This window comes from Notamacropus eugenii, chromosome 5 (assembly GCF_028372415.1).
Source record: "Notamacropus eugenii isolate mMacEug1 chromosome 5, mMacEug1.pri_v2, whole genome shotgun sequence".
Classification (NCBI taxonomy): domain Eukaryota; kingdom Metazoa; phylum Chordata; class Mammalia; order Diprotodontia; family Macropodidae; genus Notamacropus; species Notamacropus eugenii.
In genome coordinates this window covers 226,304,373-226,318,074 of record NC_092876.1, presented here as the reverse complement: position 1 = coordinate 226,318,074, position 13,702 = coordinate 226,304,373, and the positions used below count along the sequence as shown (strand labels likewise).

The 13,702-nt window shown below is 37.7% G+C and overlaps 1 protein-coding gene across 3 annotated transcripts in view; it reads right to left on the bottom strand.

Moving 5' to 3' along the window:
• Nucleotides 1-282: 282 nt before the first annotated feature.
• CSRNP3 (cysteine and serine rich nuclear protein 3) overlaps nucleotides 283-13,702 on the bottom strand; it is a 141,156-nt gene continuing 127,736 nt past the window's right edge. For all 3 annotated transcript variants that reach the window (XM_072612191.1, XM_072612192.1, XM_072612193.1), the window contains 2 exons: nucleotides 4,109-4,405; nucleotides 283-1,772 (listed from right to left, as the gene is read on the bottom strand). In XM_072612191.1, the coding sequence (XP_072468292.1) occupies nucleotides 729-1,772; nucleotides 4,109-4,405 (1,341 nt within the window). In that variant the 3' untranslated portion in view covers nucleotides 283-728. The remainder of the gene's footprint in view (nucleotides 1,773-4,108; nucleotides 4,406-13,702) is intronic.

Genomic DNA, 13,702 nt, shown 5'->3' with positions numbered 1-13,702 from the left:
GAAGATTGTCCTAACCCTTACCTTTAGAGAAAATTGTGTATGGACCTGCACAAATAGATTCATTTATTTGTTCAAAATAGCAAAAATAGGCCTAGTTCACCTTTAAGAAAGTATCTGCAGATCTTATTAGTAATGTTCATAAAAATGTAGATGGAACGCTAGATGCAATCCATGTGGGCATGCTCTGGTGTGGCTCTTAAGTTTAAATGAACATAGGTTAATTTCCATCAAAACATGATCTGCTAAACTACCATAAATAAAATACATATGAACAATTAAATCTTTTTCTTACAATAATTACTTTTACATTAAAAAGTCACCATCAACTTCAGATCGATTGAAAATTAGGACTCTAAATCTGGTCATTTCCAAGTATTAGTTAATAATCTTGCACAGGCCCGATAATCAAAAAACTTGGAGCTTTGATCTATACAGGTTGGCAGGTTTCACAGAGTTTGATGGGTCAGTGACTGAAATATGCATTTTTAAATTTAGCTCTTTTTTTTTTTATCAAAAACGTCTGATTTATTTCAAAATCCTTGTATGAACTTGTATTTGTGCAATGCCACTGTCCCAAAAGCTAGAAAGAAGAACGAAAAGCATCTGGAACGTTAACCATAGTCCAAGTTTTCTTGGTCCACAGTTTAAAACAATGCTGAGTCTAGGAAATCCAATTAAATTACAGTGCATTCATATAGAAGAAGGTGGTTTTGGGACAACTTAACCTACTACACGGGGACGGTCTCAATCACCGATGACTTGATGCATTCTTCGTGCAATCTGTTCTTTTCCGAAAGGCTTAAGGAATTTTCAGCAGGATGCTCAACTATGTGACTATCTCCATTCAAAGCAGAAACGTATCTCTCTGGGGAGGGACCTTTCAAATAAGAGTGAAATTCCACTTGAGGGTGGTTTGGCCTGTGGTCGGGATATAAGCTATTACATGGCACATGGCTATCATTTTCTGCTGAAGAGCAGCGGACTATTACAGAGGGATTTGCAGTTGGGTAATGGGAGCTACCATAGCTCTCTTCTGTTTGTCGGGCATAGTCAACAAACTGCTCTGATGTCATGCTGTAAGGCACCAGAGAAAGTGTACCATTTTTAACAGTATCTCTTTCAGAATAGTTCTCAGGAATTTGATTCGTGGTGCCTGGGGCATGGTTGTCTATTTGGTAATATAAAGTTGAAGAGCTAGTGTAAAAAGAGGCATTTTTAGAGTGACTTTCATGTACTGTAGTGCCATCAGAGTAGCAGAGAACTGAAGGAAGAGGTACCACTTCGGCATGGGTGCCCAGACCTTCCACAAAATGATCTCCTTTCTCATCTTCCTCATCTTCTTCATCTTCTTCCTCCTCTTCCTCTTCATCTGACTCGCTCGGTGCTAGGCTTTGTGTGCTAGAATCTGTAACTCCACTACAAAAGCTACTCCCATCTTCTTCCTCTTCTTCGTCATCCCCTTGGCAATCCAAGTCCTCTGCAGACTGCAAATGCATCACTGTTGTTTGGGGTTCTGTTTCAATCTCAAAATTCTCTGCAATTGAGTATTCCACAGGGTGGCCAGCAGGGCCCATAGAACTAGTGTGAGCATTTATCTCACTGTGGCAGCCGTTCAGTGTTGGAATTTGCTGCTCTCGGTTTTTCTCCAGTTCCAGTTTCATTATTGTGTGCAAAAAGTGAGTCCGGACACGGATAGGATTAAATTCAATCCTACCTGCTGTATTACTACATCCCTCTTTAGTGCAACCGCATGGGAAAGACATCCGATCCACCTTTAAAAAAAAAAGAGAAAAAACACATTATGAAAACATGACAGGTAAAACAATAGCTCAGGTCTTTTCTATGACTGAGAGTGAGTCTTGATGCAGGGAATTTAAATGACACGAAAGTAGGTGATTAGCAAACCAAAACTCAATTTTTAAAAGCAAATGAAATCAGGTTTTTTTGTTCTAATAGCAATTACTTCCAAATTCATGGCTTGCTCTAAAATACTTACAGTCTCAAGAATGGCCCACCTCACATTAATTTCTGCTGAGAGGAGAAAGTATGTTGTATGATCTGTTCTTTGGGATCAAGATCAAGATCCCACACAGCAGTTGGCTTCCTCTCAGTATTCTTTTCATTTCTATTACTGTAGTTCCCATGGATTATTCCTTTGTCTCTGCTTATTGCACTTTGCATTGTTTCATATCCACCTTCTTTGGTTTCTCTGAATCCTTACTTTTTATAATTTCTTATAACATTCCATTAAATTTCTATCAGTTTGGTTAGCTAGTTCCCAAACAACAGGTACCCACTTTGCTCCGAATGTTTCCCTCCCATCCTTCCTACTTTCTCAGTGCTTCATCCTTTCTCTAAGTGCTCTGCCTCTTATACAGTCTTTCTCACTCTTCTGATTCATCACAACATGCCAGTGCCCTTGTTTGGTACATTCTCTCCCCTATTTTTCCCTTCCTCTGTAACTTAACTAAAGACACATTCCAAATGAACAACACTTGACTTCATTCACTCCAATAATATTCCCTCGGTTTTCTTTCTCCATTTCTAGATCCTCAGCCCTTGTGTTTATTTACATAGTTCTACCTGTGGTTGTGTGTATTCATGTTGGCATCCCATGAACATCATCGTTTTTGTTTTCTCTCTCTACCATTGACCTCTATTACATTGCAAAGCTTCTCAAAGTCAAGGATTTTTCCACTTTATTAACTTCCCAAGATTTTTAGATAGTTATCTGTACACCGTGAGTTCTCAAACATCAAATAACACAGCTCAACTCTTCAAGACTTCAAGACTTTATACGATTCTAACTACTCTTTTTAAATTTATTTTTTTCTTGTTTCTCCATGTCACTGATCATAGACCTAGAGCTGCAAGGGCGACCTAGCCCAACTCCCCCATCTGAGAGATAAGCAAACTGGGGGCCAGAAACTCAGTGTATATTACTGACAAGGTTCCACATTTCACTTCAGCTTTCCAGAGAACAGAAGAAATGATAACGTGGCCTTGGTTGTCATTACTTCACCTGTGGTGAGATGAGGAGGCAGGAGCCAGGGTAGTGGGAAACATTTTGAAGTTCTTTTGGGACAAAGGAAGTGCAACAAGTTCCTATCCCATCATTCTGCAACAGCAAAAACCAAAATAACTTGTACCAGTAAATCTGTTTTCATTGCGCATTTTTTCTCCCACTACTGGGTTTCTCCTCTCTACCCCTCAGGTAACATTAAAGGTCATCTTTTATTGATTGAAGCAGGGAAGTAGGCTCAGAATATGGCAATTACCCTCACATTATTTCAGGGAGGAACTTTCCTATTAAGGAAGTCATGGTTCCTCAGGAAATTGAGTTAAATGACCACAGAAAATAACAGAATGACAGAGCTGGATAGCATCTAGTCCAGTTTCTCTTTTTATCAATGAAAGGAATAAAGCCCAGGTCACATACATGGTAGCAGAGACTGAACCAAAATCCAGGTTTGCTGATCTCTAGTCTAGTATTACTTCCATTAAAATACAACAGCTTTAATTAAATAGCACTTCCATACTACAGGGAATGTTATGCAACCAGACACCATTACTAGCAGAATCAGAGGCTCAAAAGATCAGAGGTAAGCACTCTCATTTGACAAATGAGGAAACAGAGTCCCACAGAGGTTAAGCAACTTGTCCAGGTCACATTGCTAGGAAATATCAGAGGCAGAATTCCAATTCAAGTCTAGCCCTCTATTCACTTATTCCATGTTGTCTCATATATCATTTCATCAGGATTGCCATTCTCTTCTCTCAGGCTACTATTTAAACACAAGAGAAATTCTTAGGTGCTGTAAATTATAATTCAACCAGTGGCAAATGTAGTCGAAACTTTGCCACATGTTGTGTTGCATATTTAGAGCCACATTCCACATAGATATGTCTCCCAGGTGTCCACAGTTATTAGGTTTGCCTTTCAATTAATCTCATCTATCACCTTCACACCCCATCCCTGCCCTTGCACCCTGTCTGTTGGTGTAAGTTTCTTCTACATTTACCAATTCATTCCACGTGACACAAATGCCTGTTTAGTGGTGGGTTTCTAATCTCTTTAGTTCCAAATCCCTGTTGTACAGATCTTTACCTGGCACTTGATGCCTGCAAGACTGCAAGTACAAGTTTCCGGATCACAGAATACTCTACAGTCACAGCCACAATCCTCTCTTGATAAGCGGATGGCCCGCAGCTCATGTTTTTCTTCCACATCAATCTTTTTCACTCCGGAGGCTCGAAGCAGTGCCCTTCGTTTCTTTGTTGGCAAGGGTTGCAGGAAGAAGTATTCATCTACCTCCGTGTTGTCTAAATCAATATCATCATCCGAAATGTCATCTAATGTAAGAGTGCTGGCTTCTTCGGATTCTACGGTACCATTCTTAGTCATCTAGGAGCATAGAACAATACACAAGAGGCTTAGCTCATTCATTCCTACTGTCCACACTTTTATTATGTGTATCTGGCAATTCTACTACCATTTTCTCTCCAAAACAGGAGCAACTAACTATTCTATTCCGCTTGACATGTATAACCCAAAAGAATCATAGTAAAATGGTTTCCCCCCCATCATACAGAAATATTTTAGAGGTCATTCTCTTTCTTAATAGTCAGAAAAAAATTAACATTATAAAATTATAGCCTTTTAGACACTCTGATAACATTTAGATGAAAATAATTAGAACTGTGAACTTCCTGATGTCAGGAGTTGAGGAGTTCTTAAAACCTATTGCCCATGCTTTGTGGGGAAGGTGAAGGGTTATAAATAGCCATCAGTTAATGTCATTTTGGGACCTGGTTTGTAGTGGGCAGTTCTTGATGTTAGAATAAATATACCCTTGTATAGACAGAGGTGATAGCATCTTAATGGAAGTCATCTCAAGCTAAGTCAGCAAACACATTGTCCTTGAACCCACGACACTGAATACTGAACTCCCAGAAAAGATATATTCTAGGAAATAAAGGTCTGCTGCATTGTGGTTTCAGGATTTCAGACACAACTAACCCGACCAGAACACTGATGTGCTGAGAGTGCTGACAGGAAGAAATGAGGAGACTCTGAGTACACTGACAGCGAAAGAGAAGGGAACTGTGCAGAAGCTTAGCCTGAAATAGAACCAAGCAGAAAACTCTGCTCCAGAAAGAGCAGTTCAAATTGATGTACACTTGCTGCTAAAAAATACCAAAGAATTTGTTTCACACACAACAGTTTCATACATACAATCATGTTTTCCCTCTTTATTTGATCATTTTCACTCATTGGTAAACTTCATTAATTATGATTTACATAATAGTTTTTGATCACGAAAACAGCTGTCTTCTAATACTTTTATTACTCTTCGACATTCTCCATCACAGAAGAATGTTGGCCAAGCAACTATGTATATATATATATATATATAAAGAAACCCCTGTCCTTTGCAGGGGAGGAAACAAAGCAAACGTTGGCCTCTGCCCTCAGGATGGTAAAACACACAGATGGAAACTTGGAAGAACACTAGACAAAGATGTCCCAGCAATTGCTAACTAATAAATTAGAGAAAATCTCTGTCACACATTTCTCTAATGTCATTAAATGATCTTCGTTCATTTTCAGAAGTCCTCTGGATCCCTCCACAACAGTTTTTGTCATTGACTACATTACCTGTTTGTGGTGCTTTACTTGCTCAGAGCTACCCTTCACTCTCTTCCTTGACTTTCATTTTTAACCTTGAAATTGTTCTCATATTTGCAGGCAGCCCATTAAAAGCAGCCAGCTTTGGTATATGGTTTTTGTTTTTCATTTACTTTGAGAGAAATGGTTATTAATAACCTCCTGATTTGGGGAGGACATTTCTAAAGTCTTCATTTTCTTATTCAAAGTCCAGCCTTCAAAGGACATTACTGACCTCTGGCAAGAATTTACCGTACCTTATCTTGGTGAGTTCCTGCCCAGTGTGTTCTACTCAGGTTTGGGTAGGGATAAATTCTTTCATTAGATTGCCCAAAGCTGGACAATTTAGAAGTAAATGACACAATCAAGGTAATATTCCCCCAACCTATCACTGGATGGGGTCCATCTCTCACTGTAATATTCATTCTCTCATTAATTGTTAACCAATTAGAGTGGATTGCTATCTTCACGAATACCCACTCTTCCAAGGGTATATGGATGAACTGTGAGCCCGCTACCATGGTCCTTTTTGGTCAAGGAGGGATGGCCGAATGACTGTTCCTTTCATTAATAAAGTGCTAGCATTATTAATAAAGTGATTAATTACCCAAAAACTATTTCTCTCAAACTTTTTGATCATCAGAGCTTAAAGTAAGACTTTTTTTCTTATTTGTAAGAATCCTCATGCCAAAAGATTAGGAGATATAGAATAGACCATCAATTTTTGTGGTACTGGAAGTAGCATCAATTAAGGATAGAGCCTAGACCTATGACTTCCTTGATATAGGAAGCTCCCAGATGAGGAAACCTTCTTTACCACTAAAGGTAAACAAACATCTTCCCTTCAACTTATGGTCCTAGATTGGCCTGGAGTAGTGAGGGTTTGAAAATGACTTGTCCAAGGTTACACAGCCAAAGTGTCACAGAAGGGACTTGAACCCACACCTTCCTGACTTTGAAGGTAGGGCTCATGTGTAAAATTAATATGAAGCTTAATTAGTATGCAATTAAAAAAACCAATATGGCAAAATAAGAAATTTATCAAAGGTATTCTCACTGCAACAAAATAGCTTAGATATATGCTTATACTCCAAATTTATAAAATTACAGAATGATAAAAATCACACAGTTGGAAGGAACCTTAGAAATTATCTAATCCAACTTGTACCCCAGTTCTAGAATACTCTCAACAAAGGTCATTTAGTCTTTGCTCAAAAAACTCTGGTGATTTGGAATTTACTATCTACCAAGATTAGCTAGCATTCCACTTGGAGGCATTTCCAGTGGTTAGGGATTTTCCCCTTAAATTCAGCTGAATTCTGCTGCTCTGTAACTTCTATCCCCTGCTAGCAAGTAAAGCAAGTCTCCTCCCTCTTCCACATGACACCAGAAAGGTGCTGAACAGTTGTGCTATCTCTCTGGTAAGTCAGCCATTGTCTTTATCTTATCCCATCACTGCAATAGTCCAATTATCCTTTAAAAAAAAATCTCCATATTACCCCAATGTACCTAAAGGGCATTTTTGTTGTCCTTCGCATTCATCATATATCTCAGTTCCTTCTGGGATTTAACATTCCTGACATTCTTACAGTACCATGCTACTTGTTTGTATTCACTCTAAGTCACTTGTACTTATTTCCACCTTATGTACATGTCTTTTATTTTATTATTTTTTTATAAATAGCATTTGATTTTTTCCAATTACATGTAAAGGCAATTTTTAACACTCATTTAAAAAATTTTTGAATTCCGAATTCTCTCCCTCCTCCTCCTTAAAATGGTAAGCAATTGATATAGGTTATATGTTAAAAATCTGAATCGGTCAATGAGTTCCTTGCATACCTTTCTTTTCTTTTTTTTAAAAACATAGTTCTATTTTTAAATTACCTTCATTTCTCTTTCTCAGTTAACAAAAAATTATTTTCTCTCCTTCCTTCACCACCTTCTATTACAAAACCCTATAATAAATATGCATAGTCAAGCAAAACAGATGCCCAAGATAGCAATGTCTAAAAATATATGCCTTATTCTGCATCCTGAGTCAGGAGATGGGTAGTATCTTACGTCACTGGTCCTCTGAAATCGTGGTTGGTCACTGCATTGATCACAGTGCTTAAGGAGTTCAAAATTCTTTGTATTTGCAATGTTGTATGAATATTTCTCCTGATTGTACTCACTTAATTCTATGTTATTTCATGCAAGCCTTCTCATGTTTCTTCTTACAGTAATACATTGCAGTCATGTATCATATTCCGCAGTTGGTTGGCACCCCTTTAATTTCCAGTTCTTAGTTATTATGAAGCCCCCTCTCTTTTTTTAACAGGTCCTTTCTCACTTTCTTTAATCTCCTTGCGGGGATAGGACTGCTCGATCTCAGAGAGTTCCTTGCATATTCTTTTGAGTCTATTTAGATAATTCCCACTTTCTTTCTCAAATTGATCGTATTGTCAAAGTTTCATTCCTGAACTTACTTTCCTGGTAGAATTTTACACTACAAAACTTATCTTTAAAAATGAAATTTCCTAGAATCTTGGGTCTATCCCCCCAAGCAGCAAGGCACAGGAGGGAGAGACAGAAAGCAGCATAGCATCAAACAACCAACACCACCACCTGGACCACCATCTATTTTTTTTCAGATCCTGATGGATCTGAAGGACCAAGAGCTTTAGGAGCAGCAATTTCCTTCCAAAAAACAAAAACAAACAAACAAAAAAAACCCCATGAGACCTGCTTCCAGCCCAGCCCCTGCAGTTATAATTGAGAAAGAAATCGTTAGAGACCACTTTTAATAGATGCCTAATACAAGGCTCAGCATTGTTGATTTCCCTTCTTACCATGTTAATTCTTTGAGGGCAAAGGTTGTCTGAGCTTTACAGTTGTATTCCTAACACCCAGTACAGTGTTTAAGCATGCTTAATGGGGTGGAGCTTGGTGATGCAGTGGGTAAACCATTGGGTTATAAGTCAGGAAGACCTGAGTTCAAATTTGGCATCTGACACTTACTAACTGTGACCCTGAGCAAGTCACTTAACCCTGTTTGTCTTAGTTTCCTCATCTCTAAAATGAGTTTGAGAAGGAGATGGCAAACCACTCCAGTCTCTTTGCCAAGAAAACCTCAAATGGGGACAACGAAGAGTTGGACATGACTGAGCAACAAAAAGCATACTTAATAATTGATTTTTCATTCATTCAAAGTGAGATGTAAGCATAAAACAAAATTTAAAAAATAAACCTCCTAGAAATGTGCATCCTAATGAGAGGCATAACTTTCAAAGTAGGGACCCTGGGAAGGTGAACTATTCTGTAATACAGTTTCATTGTTCACATTTTGGAATTGCTTTCCAATTCACACAAGAAAATGAATCTCTTGCTTCCAATCTGGCATTTAAAGCTACAGTAACAATATCAATAGCCTCAGTGAGAAATGCATTTAAAAGCTGTATTATTTAATAGTCATAACTTAGAAAATGTCATAAAATAAATAGCTGTCAGCTTAGCTTATAGGCTTTCAGTTGCCAATATGAGGAAGATGAGTCCATGTCTGAGTAAGTTTATGAACTCTGATAAAATGGTACAGACAATTTAGACAGTTGAACAAAAATAACTCTTCGTGAACTATATAAGGTTTCATAAAGTACTGAATGAAATCAAGAACAAACAAATGGCATATGACATTCAGAGCACAAGTGAATAAAAAATCCTCCTACAAGCATATTTCTACCTTGACCATTAAACTATTTCTCTCCCTCCCTTCTCTTAACCCCTTACCCTGTCCCTGTAGGGGGTGGGCTTTACAACTCAACATTTAAGAAGCTAGTTTTCTGAGCCTCAGAGCCTAGCTGCTACATAGACTCTCTACTGACTTTTCCTTAAGACTCTGACAGGAAACTTTCTCAGCTTCAAAATAGCAACCAACTCATTGAAATTCTGCTTCCGAATAGTGATTACCTGAGAATATTCAATTTTTTGGATTTGTAAGGTACTGATTGTTCCATTTCCTTCTTTTAAAGATTTCAACACCAAAGGAACACTAGTTTGTTCGCTTACAAATTCCCAGCACTCGGAAATGATATATTGAACTGAAAAGTATGGTAATAGAAGAATGGAATTTTTAATTTGTTCCATCAAAAATAACTAATTAGCCCTCAGTATTTGGATCTTTATTACTTTTCCTGAATTTAGGCAACTTCTTCTAACCCCTTGTTCCCCTGACCTCAGTTTCCTCAAGTATAAAATAAGGGATGGATCACAAATTTCCTTCCCAGCTTTAAATCCTACCATCTTCTGATGATTACAGATAGTTCAACAGATCTGTGATTTCACAGATGCGGTCCTCCCTTCAAGGGTACAGTTCATAAGCCACTCCCTTTCTCATTCTGTGTTACTCTTGTTCAAGTCCTCACCTAAATCCTCAACAGGGGTTCACTTACTATGTTAGGACCTTCCTTTAGAGTTATTGAAATTAGCTCCCTATTAGACTAGTATAAGGGGGTGTGGGACTATTGGCTAACCTCCAACTCTGAGTACCTGATCTTTCCTTTCAGTCTTATGTCAGTCTGGTAATATCCTTGATGTTACTTCTCCTTTGCAATTAACTCTGTTATTAATATGCTGCAGACTATCTGGTCAACCATATACCTCTTCATTGCCTTTTGGGTAAATTTACCTGGTTTTTTATTTCATTTATAAAAATGTTAGGGTTAGGAATCCATTAGAGGTCCTTAACCACTTTTCTGCCATGAACTTCTTTAGTGGTCTAGTGAAACCCGTGGAATGAGTCTCAGAATAATGTTTTTAAAAAATTCATAATTGAAGGAAACAATAAAATTCAGAGAGAGGTGAGTGAAAATAATAAAGATGTGATTTTTTTCCCCCATTCCACTTGAAAATCCACTCCCCCCAAATCCTGAAATCTTAATTATGATGGCTAGCCATTGGTCACTGGACAAGGATCTCACTTTAATTATCATTATAATCAATAATTAATAATATATAATTAATAATCTCACAATAATTATTTAGTCACTCAATCAGCATTTTTAAAGCATGTTTCTTGAAGTGTTTACTATTTAGTATTGACTGAATTGTTTAGTGTTGGTTAAATTTTTTAGTGTTAGTTATTGAAGAACTACTGTGTGATTGCTAGCACACTCTTGTCTCTTTTCCCATCACTGATGCTACAGGAGAAAAAAGGGGCCACCAAGGGTCTTTTTCATATATTTCTTTGTTTCATTGTCATTGTCCAAAGGAGCCTCTCCGGGGTCTATTCCCTAGAAAGAAGACATTTTGTTGTTGTTGTTGCTAGAATATGTACGAAAAAGGCTCTCCAAAAAAGGTAGAACATGTCAGAGCTTGGATTTTACTGGTATAGACTTCAAGAACCCAGGGTCATTTCTACGCCAAGATGAGTCACCAAAGGAAGATGTCGATAAGTATGACATCCTCATTTTTAGTGCCAATGAAAACGTCTATTCTTCTTGGTGAGTCCTCTAACGTTAATCCATGCAAAAGTGGTGAATAATGATGCCCAAGATTTCCAGGGTGCTTTTAATGCCTCATTATTTGGATTCTAGGCTCTGGGATAATTTAGAAGGGACTTTGAGGCATTCAAGTGACTGTGGATATGACTTGTGATTTTCCAATATCTTCTGATATTAAATTTAAAAAAATCTAGCAGTCTCAGTCTTCAAACTTTTATTTAAAAAGATAAGCAGAATGCGGTCTAGCATGTTTAATTTTAGTGTTTAAATAATACAAGGCTACAAGTTCAAATATGGAGCCTATTTTGTAATTATTGTCATTGCTCAACTACTCTGCATTCTCATTCTTTCTGAACTGCTAGTTCCACAAAGCCCTAAACACAGAAACATTATACTATTTGTGTAGGCTCTGGTTTGCTTTTTGCACGTATGCTATATAACTATAATCACTAGAATCCCCCTTGTGGATCCTGTCATCTTTTGTCACTCTGACTGGTTTTTCTTTGTATGCTTCCTACCAAACTTTGCCCTTGACCCTGCAAAATAATTCTACTTTTGTAAATGCCCTAACTTTGTTTCCAATTGATTTGGGGCATCAAATGATATTAGGTACATAACATGTTTTGTAAGCCCTAAAGCACTGTACAAGTATCAGCTATCACCATCATTATTATTAAAACTTTATTTCAAAGCCCTTCACCAGTTTACCCCAAACCGTTCTTTCTGCTCATCTAGTGCCACCTCCAAAACTGCTTCCAAAGCAGGGCTCTTTAATGGCAACGCCCATATCTTTCTAGCCTTGCTAAGTGGTATTTTCCTTTTGTCATTTAAAGCTCTTGAAATCTCACCTCCTTTAAGACACTTTCCAGATTAGTATGAGGATAGCTGACAGCTTCAATTTATTATACATCGACTCTTGGCACAGAACTCTTTGGACTATTCTTTCTGATTCCTTTAAGTTACATATTCAGTCTTATACCTTGTCTTTTGCATTTGATACATTATTTCAGGATAGAGACAGAAGGCTTGGCTAGAAAGTCTGGCTAATATTTGTAGAGAAGAAAAAACATTGATCACATTTATAAGCTGTATTTCTATTTAGTGGCTTATCCTTGGGGGTTAGCAATTGTTTTGTTTAATTTTATGATCATTATTACTAATCCTTTATTTTCTCTAATTGTTCCTCTCCCTCCCCATTCAAATAGAGAATTTTGGAGCAGCAAGAAATGACTCTAGAGACCATCTTATTCAAAATCCTTGTTTTACCGATGAGAAAATTGAGTCCTACAGAGATCAAATGCCATGTCCAAGTACATACCACTAGTTATGGGTAGAAATACAAATAGATACACCTCATATGTAAATATTTCCCTCGGCTTTCTGGTTCTCAGTACAATACACACACCACCATATATGTGGTATCTTTAAGTCTCTGTAATTCTGTCCTTCAAACCCACTCCCCACAGTCTGTTTACCAAAAACAAAACACAACTATGGTGGGAGGGGAGGGGGCAGTGGATTTGGGGAAGATTCTCAATGTAATTTGTCTATAGAACTATGGCACATGTGATTACCCATAGCCCATTGCAAAGGGCAATAATTTGGATTTTAGCATATCCAACCTCCTGATTCTTCTGCCCCCAGATTTTGACCTTTCTTTTATAAGTGGACTACTCTAGGCCACCTAAAGCTGCCCTAGAAGGTAACAGAGAATAGTAAAGGTGATGAAAGTCTTGGAAGAAGGACAGGGAAAAGATTGTATAGAAACATTCCTAATGGGGTACAATGATATGGTCTTTATATTTTGTATTTTGAATTTCTAAAGTTATCCATTACACCGTGGGAAGCTGAGCTCAAGAGATATGCTTTTAGACTTAGGAACTCCTATCAACACAATAATCAACCACAGTGCCAGAGAACTTAACCACATAACTCCAGAGAGAAAAGCGATGAACTCAGAACGCAGCTCGAGACATGGTTGTCTCTCTCTCTCTCTCTCTCTTTTTTGCGGGGGAAGGGGGGAAGAAAGACATGGTCAAATGGGGATTTGTTTTGTTTGACTGTACAAGTTTGTGACCTTTTGAAAATTTTTCTTGTTTCTCAATTGAAGGAGAGTGGGGGATAGAAAATGTGAACCTGAAAAAAAATGTATTAAAAATATACATCTAGCTATTTTTCTTTTCCTGTCTTTAGTTTTTAGCCATGACATATGACATATTACTTGTCTTTCATCCTCATCTTTTTGTTTTAATTCTTGCTTATTTTTTTCCATGTGTAAGTATTATGTTTCACATGAAGAAAAGTTATCAAGGGCAGGAATTGTGTTCACATGCATTTTGTTTATTTGATATCTTCAAGACTTCAGTGATCAGTGATATCATTCAGGTGGATAATCCCTCTGCTGGTACAGATTGCGGCCCCTCTCCACTAGCATAAATGATTCAATAAATTGCTATGGCCAAAAATTTCATCACTTAGCAACAAAACTCTAGGGATGAATCTCTGAATTTTTGGAGGCAGGTCTTCAGATAAGAGATTTAGGGTCTTTTGCTGG